The 13,238-nt window shown below is 40.1% G+C and overlaps 1 protein-coding gene across 1 annotated transcript in view; it reads left to right on the forward strand.

Annotated features, from left to right (window-relative positions):
- The window catches only part of DNAJB11 (DnaJ heat shock protein family (Hsp40) member B11), a 23,783-nt gene that overhangs the window by 6,917 nt on the left and 3,628 nt on the right, over positions 1-13,238 (forward strand). The window contains exons 3-7 of the mRNA XM_040481028.1: positions 1,389-1,486; positions 3,425-3,557; positions 7,034-7,176; positions 7,956-8,038; positions 8,956-9,013. Of these exons, the coding sequence (XP_040336962.1) occupies positions 1,389-1,486; positions 3,425-3,557; positions 7,034-7,176; positions 7,956-8,038; positions 8,956-9,013 (515 nt within the window). The remainder of the gene's footprint in view (positions 1-1,388; positions 1,487-3,424; positions 3,558-7,033; positions 7,177-7,955; positions 8,039-8,955; positions 9,014-13,238) is intronic.

Here is a 13,238-nt window from a genome sequence, read left to right on the forward strand (position 1 = left end):
ATCTCACGGTCCGTGAGTTCGAGCCCCGCGTCGGGCTCTGTGCTGACAGCTCAGAGCCTGGAGCCTGTTTCAGATTCTGTGTCTCCCTCTCTCTGACCCTCCCCCGTTCATGCTCTGTCTCTGTCTCAAAAATAAATAAATGTTAAAAAAAAAATTAAAAAACATTAAAAAAAGAAAAAAGAACGTTCTCTCTTATATACGCAATCTCTTTTAACATTTAAGATAAATTTAGAAAGATAAAATATTTTAGTGGCTCCTTACACATCATTCAGCCCTGAGCCAGAAGTGTGTCCTGTTTCTATATGCTAGTCAGGTCTTCCCTTTCTTTTGCTGAGTCAGCAAGCCCCATCTACTTCCAACCTCTTTTCCTGAGCCAGTGCAAGTATGGGTTTGAAATAACCCTTCAATCTGCTGTCTAAACAGAAGTTTTAAAATGACAAAGAAGGTATAAAGTTATTTAACTGTCAAAATTATATGTGTGCAAATACTTCAGATTTCTCTAAGTAGATGGGAAGCTTTTTCTCTCTCTCTCTCTCTCTCTCTCTCTTTTTTTTGGGGGGGGGGGGCATGTTGAAAGCAAATTTGAAAGAGTATGGAAGCTTATTTAGTTTTTATATTCTTCAAATGGGTCCAATCTTTTCAAGCTGTGAAATTGACCTTGAGCAGTCTTCATAGAGCAGTGTTTTGTTTTGTTTTTTACTTTCTGTAATTCAAACTCAGAAGATTACAAACTTAAACATACACATGTCAGAGAGCATTCTTCGACAAATGGATTTCTAGATACCGCCCAAAATAGAAAAGGGAATGTGAAAATAGAGCAGGATAGACCCTTCTGAAGGGCCATTTGATTCCCTTGACTTGTCAGTCTCCTAATGTGTATAACATGGAGGGGTATATGTGATATGGACATGTAGGTAGGACTGGGCAGATTTTCATGCTGTCCTGATTTACTGCTTCTATCACTAATGGCAATCTGTCATAGTCCCATCCTAACTTATGGTTCAGAGAGCTACTGCCTCCTACAGGTTAACTGCACGAGCACAGGAATCACACTGAATGGGAAGTAACCCTGAGGAATTCATCTCCCCTCTTTCCTGTTGCTGCCCTCACCTTCATAGCCACAGTGCTTATCTCATATGGTTTTTATGTGACTAGGCGAATTTTGATAAATCGAAGACATGAGTTGAGCAATGTAGAAGTTCCAAAATGAACAGTGCATCAAAGAATTCAGTCTGCCAAAGAAAATATAAACATGCCTTAATACATAGTGGAAACTGCATTCCACACAAAGCTTAGACCCAGTATCAGAGTTTAAAAAAAACATGAATGTACCTTCATCACATCTTGCCAACCCCTGATCTTTTCCTCCGCTGGCTTTTGTCCCCCAGGTTCTGTCAGACAGTGAGAAAAGGAAACAATATGATACTTATGGTGAAGAGGGATTAAAAGATGGGCATCAGAGCTCCCATGGAGACATTTTTTCACAGTAAGTAATTTACCCATCTGCAAAGTATTAGTGTCTGAGAATGGATCATTCGGTCATTGTTAAAGATGTATCCCTGGGGGCGCCTGGGTGGCGCAGTCGGTTAAGCGTCCGACTTCAGCCAGGTCACGATCTCGCCGTCGGTGAGTTCGAGCCCCGCGTCGGGCTCTGGGCTGATGGCTCGGAGCCTGGAGCCTGTTTCCGATTCTGTGTCTCCCTCTCTCTCTGCCCCTCCCCCATTCATGCTCTGTCTCTCTCTGTCCCAAAAATAAACGTTGAAAAAAAAAATAAATAAAGATGTATCCCTGTTGCCTGCTTCAGAAGCTTTTGATGAAGAGTACAGCTCAACTGATTCTTGACCACAAGGTCAATCATCCTCCTCCCTGTGGGAATATACTCTTCTGTTTTCAAAAAGCTCTAGAAAATACAGGTTCCTGTCCAGCCAACTGAATCAGTCAAGTTACCCTTGACAATGTTGGGGGCACTGTATGTTGTCCCCTCGCTGTCTTAGAATCTGCAAACCATTAATGAACTGAAATTATTTCTTATGAGCAGAGAGAGAGCAAGAGATTTCTATTCCCATACCCAGAACTGCCTCTTTTTCATCCTATCAACAAGAGAGACAACTACAATAATCGGCATTGGTGGAAGGAATTAAGAGTCGAGGGTTTTTGTCTCCTGTCGCACGTGGCTTTCCAGGAGTGCTGAGTGGCTGGGATAATAAACACCTTTCCCTCCCACTCTTTGAACCCCTCTTTGTTGAGCATTTGAATTTTTGTGTGCCCTGATGATGCCATATAAGATCTTAATCTGGGGTTTCAAATCAAGGTATAAACAAAAAGATGTTTGAGTATGCTTTTCTATGGGGAGAGGGTTTATTGCTTTCTTTAGATTCTTAAAGGGTTTTGTGAACCCTTTCCCAAAGAAGGTAAGAATCACTGTTGCACACAATAGTCTCCCCCATCTAGTATTTGGGGGTGACAGTAGATTTTTCAGGACTTGTGTGGGTAATGTGGTTAGGAAATCCTTCTCTTCCCCAGGATTGATTTGGTTGTTTTAGCCTACTAGGAAGTGTCCCGTTCCCTTGACAATTAGAAGTGATACCTAGGGATGCCAGAAAGAGAGAAAACGCCATCTGTACCACCGCCCCCCCTCCTCAATCCTCCCTCTCTGTTTTTGTTGAAGTTTCAGGGAATCTATTCACCAAGGTTGGTTGGTTGGTGGGTGGGAAGTAGTTATCTAGCTGGCATCACTGTGCCAACATCTGAGGCTTCTTAACATCAAAAATTAACATTAAGATTAGAACGCCTGCACATTTGAAGGTCATTGTATTAATTCAAAGTGATGCTTTTGTTACTTATAAAAACTGATTTTGATCTTGTAGAGATCAGAACGTCCTTTTTCTTAAGGTCCAGAATTGTACTAAGTCTGATGCTTTTTTAGTTTATTTAATTATGTACCCAAGAGTTTTGTACAGAACAGTAGCTTCTTTAATTAAAGCTAGTTTCTAAAAATTACACAAAGTGAACATTACAAGTGTTCAAAATTACCATTTGAGTCGGTATTACATGACTTTATATGTACTATGCCCTTTCTCGATAAGTCCATTATATCTTGATATTCCTTGATATTAAAACAGATTAGTAGGTCATTGATTATGCCCAACTTCGAATTCATGGATGCACTGTATGCACCGCACCATATGTCTGGACAATATGTATTAAAAAGTAAAATTTTTCTGTGGGATATGGCAATACAGTTGTGTATGATGTATGACAAAAAAATTGTGTGTGATGTATGACTCCAGTGTATTAAAAATGTCAGTTTTTATACAATATTATGTTGGTAGGACTGATACAATATTGTATCAGTGCGAAGAAAAATAATTGCAAGACATGAACTCTGATTTCTTTTCCTGATGATTTTTACACTTATCCACAGCTTCTTTGGAGATTTTGGTTTCATGTTTGGAGGAACCCCTCGTCAGCAAGACAGAAATATTCCAAGAGGAAGTGATATTATTGTAGATTTGGAAGTTACTTTGGAAGAAGTATATGCGGGAAATTTTGTGGAAGTAAGTTCCAACAACACAGCTATTCATATTAATTCCCAGAATTGTTCTTTTGACTAAAAGCAGGAAATCTCTGGGTACCTGCTCTGTCTTTCAGGGGTGGGGAGAGTGACCAGATGCACAGAATTGAGTTCATCATAATCCCAGGTTCATAATCCCATTGTTTCATGAACTCCTCACCCAGCCCAAGAACTAAATACAGCAAGACCATGTCCGTCTACCTCCACGTACTTCCCTATTCCATCCCCCTGCCTCCCCTTCAGAGGGAGCTCCTGTCCTGTGTTCTGTCTTTATTGTTCCCTTGGCACTCCTGTTTGTTTGTTGTATTACATGTACATGAATACCTGAGTAAGATATTGTTGTATTTTTATTGCTTTTGACTTCGTGTATGGTAGGATGCTATTTTTACAGTCTTTGGGACTGGCTTTTTTCACTATAGTGTCATCAAGATTGCTGCCTGTTGTTGCTGTAACATGTAATTCTGCTGAGTAGAATTTTATTGTGACCACGTTGTATCAGTAGGCACGTAGGTTATTTCCAGTTTTTTTTTTCCACTTCCCAATAGTGCTTTTGTGAACATTCTTATACACACATCCAGGTACATGTGAGCAAGAATTTCTCTTGGGTGCATATATGTGAGCGTGGAATTGCTGGGTAATATGAACCAACGTTCATTTGTACAAGATAATTCCGTATTGTTTTCTCAATTGATTAGTACCAGCACTTCCGCCAGCCAATTATAAGAGATCCTGTAGATCACCACCTCTCTAAAACCGTGAATTGTTAGGCTTCTCAATATTTGCCTGTCAAGTGGGTAAAAATGCTACCTCATTACGCTCTTGATTTGCATGTTCTCAGCTAATTAGGATAAACTCTTGCATATGTTTGGTCTTTGTTGGCCATATGTGATAAAAATATAGCCTATCAGTTTGTAACTGGTGTGTTCATTATATCGAAGATTTGTTTAAATGAACAGAGGTAATTGATTTTAATGTGGCCAAATTTATCAGTCTTTTATGGTGAGTTTGTGTGTCTTGTGTAAGAAATTCTTCTCTGCCCTAAAATCAGAAAACGATTCACATAATATTTTCTACTAAAACTTCGGGATCTTTTAATTTGAGGTTATCTTTTTTTAGTCTTGGAAAATTTATCTCCATGTTTTCGGATATATAATCCTCTTTGTTGGCATTTCTGCCTCTATCTCCTAATTTTCTTATAAATATAAATATATAAGTGTGTATATATATATTATATGTACATATATGATAAATATATATATATATTTAATTCTGCTTCTTTAGCCTCCCCTGCTTTCTTCTAGAAGAGTGCCTTATTTGGGACTTCCAGCTCATTACTTCAGTCTTTAGCTATATCCATCCTAATAGTATCCCATTGCTGTGTTTTTATTTCAACTCGTATTTTTATACATAATATCTCTACTGGATTCTTACATTATTTCTTATTCTATTTCACTTTGCTGATGCCTTCCCTTATCTCCTTAAATATTACCATGCTTATTTTAAATTCTTGGTCTGTCTTCCCTAATACATTTGCTTAAAATATATGTTTTATCCAGTTTGTTGTCTTTTCTGGGGGGTGGGAGGTGGAGGGCATGTAGTCAGACCCCTCAGGTGTCTAGATGGTTTTTTGACCTTTGAGCTCATACTCCCTCCGCCATGGGGATCAGCAACTTTCTTGCCCTGGGAGGGCATCTTGGGGCGACCCCTTGCCTAGTGGTTCTAACTGTGTTTTATTTGTTTTCTGGGAGGGCTTTTTTCGGTCTTGTTTGCTGTCTGGGATCTGTCTGTTTTGGAGGAGAGGGGGTCACCCAAACTCGTCCCAAGGCCGTTCAGGAGCAAGGCGACAGCAGAAAAGTCAACTGCTTTTCCCTGACACCTTCTCAGTGCCCCCTCTAGCCACCGCTGCCCCAAGATGCAGCCACCACGCTGCACACATACCGGTTCAGTACAGCCTTCTGTCTCTGAAGCTTTCTCACAAATTGTGTGTTATGATTATTGTTTCCTGAAATCGACGTCTTACAGTGTTTCCAGGATTTGGGAGGAGCCAGCTGGTAGCCCACGTATATGTACCAGCTCGACAAGAAGCATTTTCTTTAGTTGTGGCTTCTGCTCTGAAGAGTTGAAAAAAGAGGACTGGACAATTAGAGAGGATGCAGCTGTCTCGTCATACTGTTGTTCAGTCTGAAGGGTGAGAGAAAGGGCAGTGAAAGTATTTGGGCCGTCTCTCCTTCAAAAGCAAGATGGGTTGTTGGGTTGGGAGAAAAGAGGTGAGCCTGATTAACCCCCATGTTCCCTTCAGACCTGTTGTCTGCAGACATCACCGATATATACTGTGTACATCACCCTTTACAGTTAGTGTGTCCCGAAACAAAAATCTATGTTGGTGACCTTGCTATTTAAACGACTCTGTGGAAAATTCTTTTTCCGGGAAAAATTACCTTGAGAGAGAGCATAGTAGTTAAAAGCACGGACTCTGGAGCTAGACCGCCTGGTTTCGAACACTAGCTCTGCCATGTGCTAGTTATGTGACTTTGGTTGTGTTCCTGAACCTTTCTGTGCTTTCATTCCCTCCCCTGTACAACGGAGACAGTAACACTACCTGCCTCATGAGCTGGTTGTGAGGACTGGATGAGTTCGTACATGTAAAAGCGTTGCTTGCCTTGTAGTATGTGCTATAAAGTGTCTGCTCTAATTGCTGTTACTGTTGTCATTTATTCTGCTGACCTGGGCTTTCGTATATTTGTAGGCTTTAAGGGATTTTTTCTCCCAAACATTTGTGTCATCCTGCTGCCTGAGCACATGCCTTGTGATTCGACGTTTGGCTAACTAAACAGGCAAACACAGGAATACGTTTCTTCACGTGTACTGCTTCCCACATACCTTGAGCGATCGGCGTGTTTGATTGCAAGCAACTACAAAGAGATGATTATTGTGTCCCTTACATGTTCAGTGTCTGAATTGAGATAACAGTGGGAAACAGCCCTGGATTGAGTTGCCTGAAACAAGGAAGTGTTTTCATTGGGTTTATCGTAGGTAATGGTATGGTGGCCGCTAATACCAGCTTTTGAAGGCTGTGGTTGTTCTTCAGGCTGTGGTTTTGCTTTGCACGGCTCCGATTTCTTCAAGGATAGCAATTCTGTGAACTCCTTTAACTCAGCGGTGTTTTCTTGTGGCTCGGAAATGCCCATATCATACACGTTATTTTCTGGCCCTCTTCTGACTCCCCTGTCTCTTCTCCAGCTTCAGAATTTGAATCACTTAAGCATCCGTTTGCTTCATTCCTGTGGGGGGTCTGATTTGTAAGTCCACAGAGACTTCTGTCGGCGTCGGGTCTCCCTGAGGGGTAGCTTGCCAGAGAAGAGGAAGTTCTGGCATGGGCGTGTGTGCAGCCCTGATCAGTTGAGGAAACCAGAGGCTTTTTTACAGAGAGAGAAGCTGACGTTGTTTATGTGTTTCTAGGTAGTTAGGAACAAACCTGTGGCAAGGCAGGCTCCTGGCAAACGAAAATGCAACTGCCGGCAGGAGATGCGGACTACCCAGCTGGGCCCGGGGCGCTTCCAAATGACCCAAGAGGTGGTCTGTGATGAATGCCCTAATGTCAAGTAAGTGGAGCGCTTTCTTTGTTCCACCAAGAGACACTCGAATCGTGTCATTTGTCTGATAAAATGCTAATGGTCTAGATCTAGATTTTCCCCTATCTTTCCATGCCCTTCTTTCACATGCTCTCAAGTTCTACCAGACGATGGAACAAAGACATGTACATTTTTATATTTCCCAAAAGTATTTCTTCTAAATATTGCCTTCTGTGTTTCTGAACTAATAAGCAGCACCCTTTATTTCTGAATATCCTCCTCAAATGTTAATGTTTCATTTTTCCCACTCAGAATATTAGAGCAGTCCTATATGTCTAGCTAACATTTCAGATTAGAGAAAGACTCTTTGCTGATTATGTTAGGAACACAACTATTTAATTAAACAGTATGATATATATATATATATATCCTGGGATCCTGGGATCAGGAAAAATATCCGATAGGACAAACTTTGCTGCTGATTCTTGATAAACATGACCATGTGGTTCCAGGTGCCCTTTATGTAAGTGTGAGTAGTTTACTCTGTTATTGATCACATGGCTCAAAGTAATCAGTCTACTGCAGGTTTCTTCGGAGGCAAGTTACAAGATTATGTAAGGTAGAGTAGCTTTGCCCTAGCTTTTGGCAAATAGAAGATGTAAATGGATCTCAGATGGCCCTGTCAACTAGAGGTACAGAACAGTCTTCCAAGAAACGACTCTGATAGAACAGAAAAAAAATTAATTATGAGTATCTGGGGTTTGGTTTGTATTTTCATTTTTTTTCTTTCTAAATTCTCTTTGTCTCAGACTAGTGAATGAAGAACGAACGCTGGAGGTAGAAATAGAACCTGGGGTGAGAGATGGCATGGAGTATCCCTTTATTGGGGAAGGTGAGATGTTGATATTGATGTTTTACTGTCCTCACTTTCTATTCCCTGGGTGCTTGTGAATGCCTCCCACCCCCACCTCACACCCTATCCTAATGGCCACATAGTAAATGCACATATCATGTCCCACAGTCTTTTGTCCGGTTTAAACCTTTCAGGACCTTCGTGGTTGTCCACGTTAAGCCATAGCATTACAGTTTATCTTTTGAATATAATGGCCAAAAGTTACCACTTAGTAACTTTTTATCTAGTAGCCTAAGTTCTATCAAAATTTAAGGTGTCCAGGGGTGCTGGGTGGCTCAGTTGGTTGAGCGTCCCAACTCTTGATTTCAACTCAGATCGTGATCTTAACAGTTTGTGAGACTGAGCCCCCACATCGGGCTTTGCACTGACAGCTTGGAACCTGCTTGGGATTCTCTCTCTCCCTCTCTGCCTCCCCTGCTTGTGCTCTCTCTCCCCATATAAATAAATAAACTTAAAAAAAATCTGTTTAATAAATAAAGAAATAAATAAATTAGAGTGTCCAGACTTTAATGGATTAATTTTAACTCAGCAATGAAAGATGTATAGCTCTACTTGACATTGATAAGATACTCTCAGACTTCCCCTTGAGGTTAAATTTAAAACTCCAAAAAAAAAAAAAAAAAAAAAAAAGAAGCTTTAAGACTTCAGGTTCAAGAAATCAATGAATCTTTCTTTGTTTAGGAAACAGGTCAAGTTGTTCATTGCTGTGCCTGAGACACAGGTGATCTTTACTAATAATCCGAAACTTGATATAACCAGTTAGAGATACTGCTTTCATGGGTAGATTTGGTAGGCAACACCCAAGGTAATGGATTTAAAAAATTCTCTCAACTGCGGATAGATTTGCAGTGTTCAACTTGTGTGACTTACGACATGCCGTCATCTCTTCTGATTAGGTGAGCCTCACGTGGATGGAGAGCCAGGAGACCTGCGGTTCCGAATCAAAGTTGTCAAGTACGTGATCTGATTTTGGAGTCCCTCTCTTTAGCCCCGCTTTTCAGATGAGTTAGATTAGAGACTCTGGATAGCCACCAGGACATGGCTAGACTTTTTCCCCTGTTTCATGCACTTAAATGCCTTAATGATCATTTGTAACTCTACGACAATACTAAAAATTAGGGGTTGGGGCCTAGGATTGAGCCATTATATATTTACTCATGACCTACAAATCCAAAAGATGTTGGGAGGAAAGAACTGATAAAACAAGTAAGGAGTTGTAGAAGAGAGGCAAATACAAGTGGTATTCAGGGAGACCTGAGATTTCGACTGAGGAAGCATGGCACCATACAAGATTGGAGGACTCTACATAGAAAGAACCTTCTATCACATGATATGCAGTTTTTCTTCAGCATGAAGTGCCGCTTATACAAGAATTTTGCCTGGGACTCAAGCTTTCTTGTTTATTATTTCTCTCTTGTTACCACTTTGTTTTTGTTTTTTGATGAAGGATTAATATCTTTATTTTTTTTAATTTAAATTTTAGTTAACATACAGTGCAATATTGGTTTCAGGAGTAGAATACAGTGATTCATCACTTATATACAACACCCAGTGCTCATCCCAGCAAGTGCCCCCCTTAATGCCCATCACCCATGTAGCCCATCTCCCACCCAGCTCCCTCCATCGACCCTCAGTTTGTTCTCTATCATTAAGAATCTCTTGTGGTTTGTTTCCCTCTCTTCTCCTTTTTCCCTCCTTCCCATATGTTCATCTGTTTTGTTTCTCAAATTCCACACATGAGTGAAGTCATATGGTATTTGTCTTTCTCTGATTAACTTACTTTGCTTAGCATACTACATTCTGGCTCCATCCACATCATTGCAAATGGCAAGATTTCATTCTTTTTGGTGGCTGAGTAATATTTGATTGTGTGTGTGTGTGTGTGTGTGTGTGTGTGTGTGTGTGTGTGTATTGGAAGGCAACTGAGCACACCTTCTGCCAGGACCTACTAAAGGAAAGAAAAACCTGTGGGAAAGTGTGTGACCTGTGGAGTGGTGTATTGTCACATAGTTTATTTGAACTTGAGACCATTGTAAGCATGACCCCAACCTACCACCCTATTTTTACATACCCAAATTCTAATAACTCTCAAATCCAGGGTTTTATTCAAACTCTGTTGAGGCATTTTACTAACTTCATTCCCTTTTTGGTCTGTGAGACACTTTAGAATTTTCTAACGGAGTTTACTGTTATTTAAAAATTTCAAGTTCTTTTCCACAAATGCCACCAGCAGATTATAATTTTATCAACAACACTATCTCCTTTTAATGCCACCAGACTTAGATCTGCATCATTCATGGTATAAATTTTACTCTTACAATATAATTACCATCTCTCTCTTAAAATGAGATCAGGTTAGCAAATGATATAACAGCTTTGTTGTTGTTGTTCTTGTTGTTTTTTCAAGACAAAGGCAAGCTTCCCTAAGCTTGAATTTATAGTTATTAAAAAAGAAAATAAATTTAAAAAAAAAGACAAAAAAATAATATCGTGGGCAATAAAAAATTATTTTAAACAAAACAAACAAATACACAGACACACATACACACACACACACACACACACACACACACCCCCCTTCTTTATTCATCAGTTGATGGACATTTGGGCTCTCTCCATAGTTTGGCTATTGTTGATAGTGCTGCTTTAAACATTGGGAGCATGTACCCCTTCGAATCTGTGTTTTTGTATCCTTTGGTTAAATACCTAATAGTGCAACTGCTGAATCTTAGAGTAGTTCTATTTTTAGTTTGTTTTTTTTTTTAATATGAAATTTGTGGTCAAATTGGTTTCCATACAACACCCAGTGCTCATTCTAACAGGTGCCCTCCTCAATACCCATCACCCACCCTCCCCTTCCTCCCACCCCCCATCAACCCTCAGTTTGTTCTCAGTTTTTAAGAGTTTCTTATGGTTTGGCTTCCTCCCTCTCTAACTTTTTTTTTTTTTTTTCTTCTTCCCCTCCCCCATGGTTTCTCAGGATCCACATAAGAGTGAAAACAATGCTATTGCTGGGTCATAGGGTAGATCTATTTTTAATTTTTTGAGGAACCTCCACACTGTTTTCCAGAGCGGCTGCACCAGTTTGCATTCCCACCAACAGTGCAAGAGGGTTCTCATTTCTCCGCATCCTCTCCAGCATCATCTCCTGATTTGTTCATTTTAGCCACTCTGACTGGTGTGAGGTGGTATCTGAGTGTGGTTTTGATTTGTATTTCCCTGATGAGTGACGTCGAGCATCTTTTCATGTGCCTGTTGGCCATCTGGATGTCTTCTTTTTTAACGTTTATTTATTTTTGAGACAGAGAGAGACAGAGCTTTAACGGGGGAGGGTCAGAGAGAGAGGGAGACACAGAATCTGAAACAGGCTCCGGGCTCTGAACTGTCAGCACAGAGCCCAACGCGGGGCTCAGACTCACAGACCGCAAGATCATGACCTGAGCCGAAGTCGGACGCTTAACCGCCTGAGCCACCCAGGCACCCCTGGATGTCTTCTTTAGAGAAGTGTCTGTTCATGTTTTCTGCCCATTTCTTCACTGGATTATTTGTTTTTTGGGTGTGGAGTTTGGTGAGTTCTTTATAGATTCTGGATACTAGCCCTTTGTCTGATATGTCATTTGCAAATATCTTATCCCATCCCATTGGTTGCCTTTTGGTTTTGTCGATTGTTTCCTTTGTAGTGCAGAAGCTTTTTATCTTCATGAGGCCCCAAAAGTTCATTTTTGCTTTTAATTCCCTTGCCTTTGGAGATGTATCAAGTAAGAAATTGCTGTGGCTGAAGTCAGAGAGGTTTTTTCCTGCTTTCTCCTCTAGAGTTTTGATGGTTTCCTGTCTCACATTCAGGTCCTTTATCCATTTTGAGTTTATTTTTGTGAATGGTGTAAGCAAGTGGTCTAGTTTCATTCTTCTGCATGTTGCTGTCCGGTTCTCCCAGCACCATTTGTTAAAGAGACTGTCTTTTTTCCATTGGATATTCTTTCCTGCTTTGTCAAAGATTAGTTGGCCATCCTTTTTGTGGGTCCAATTCTGGAGTCTCTATTCTATTCCATTGGTCTATGTGTCTGTTTTTGTGCCAATACCATGCTGTCTTGATGATTACAGCTTTGTAGTAGAGGCTAAAGTCTGGGATTGTGATGCCTCCTGCTTTGGTCGTCTTCTTCAATTTTACTTTAGCTATTTGGGGTCTTTTGTGGTTCCATACAAATTTTAGGATTGCTTGTTCTAGCTTCGAGAAGAATGCTGGTGCAATTTTGATTGGGATTGCATTGACTGTGTAGATAGCTTTGGGTAGTATTGACATTTTAACAGTATTTATTCTTCCAATCCATAAGCACGGAATGTTTTTCCATTTCTTTATATCTTCTTCAATTTCCTTCATAAGCTTTCTATAGTTTTCAGCCTACAGATCTTTTACATCTTTGGTTAGGTTTATTCCTAGGTATTTTATGATTCTTGGTGCAAGTGTGAATAGGATCAGTTTCTTTATTTGTCTTTCTGTTGCTTCATTATTAGCGTATAAGAATGCAACTGATTTCTGTACATTGATTTTGTATCCCGCGACTTTGCTGAATTCATGTATCAGTTCTAGCAGACTTTTGGTAGAGTCTGTCAGGTTTTCCATGTATAATATCATGTCATCTGCAAAGAATGAAAGCTTGACTTCATCTTTGCCAATTTTGATGCCTTTGATTTCCTTTTGTTGTCTGATTGCTGATGCTGGAACTTCCAACACTATGTTAAACAACAGCGGTGAGCGTGGACATCCCTGTCGTGTTCCTGACCTCAGGGGGAAAGATCTCAGTATTTCCCCATTGAGGATGATATTAGCTGTGGGCTTTTCATAAATGGCTTTTATGATGTTTGAGTATGTTCCTTCTATCCCAACTTTCTTGAGGGTTTTTATTAAGAAAGATGCTGAATTTTATCAAATGCTTTTTCTGCATCGATTGACAGGATCATATGGTTCTTTTCTTTTATTAATGTGATGTATCACATTGATTGATTTGTGAATGTTGAACCAGCCCTGCAGCCCAGGAATGAATTCCACTTGATCATAGTGAATAATTCTTTTCATATGCTGTTGAATTCGATTTGCTAGTATCTTATTGAGAATTTTTACATCCATATTCATCAGGGATATTGGCCTGTAGTTCTTTTTTTTTTTTTTTTTTTTTTTTTT

Source organism: Herpailurus yagouaroundi, unplaced genomic scaffold (genome assembly GCF_014898765.1).
Source record: "Herpailurus yagouaroundi ecotype Mexico unplaced genomic scaffold, PumYag 159, whole genome shotgun sequence".
Taxonomy (NCBI): Eukaryota; Metazoa; Chordata; class Mammalia; order Carnivora; family Felidae; genus Herpailurus; species Herpailurus yagouaroundi.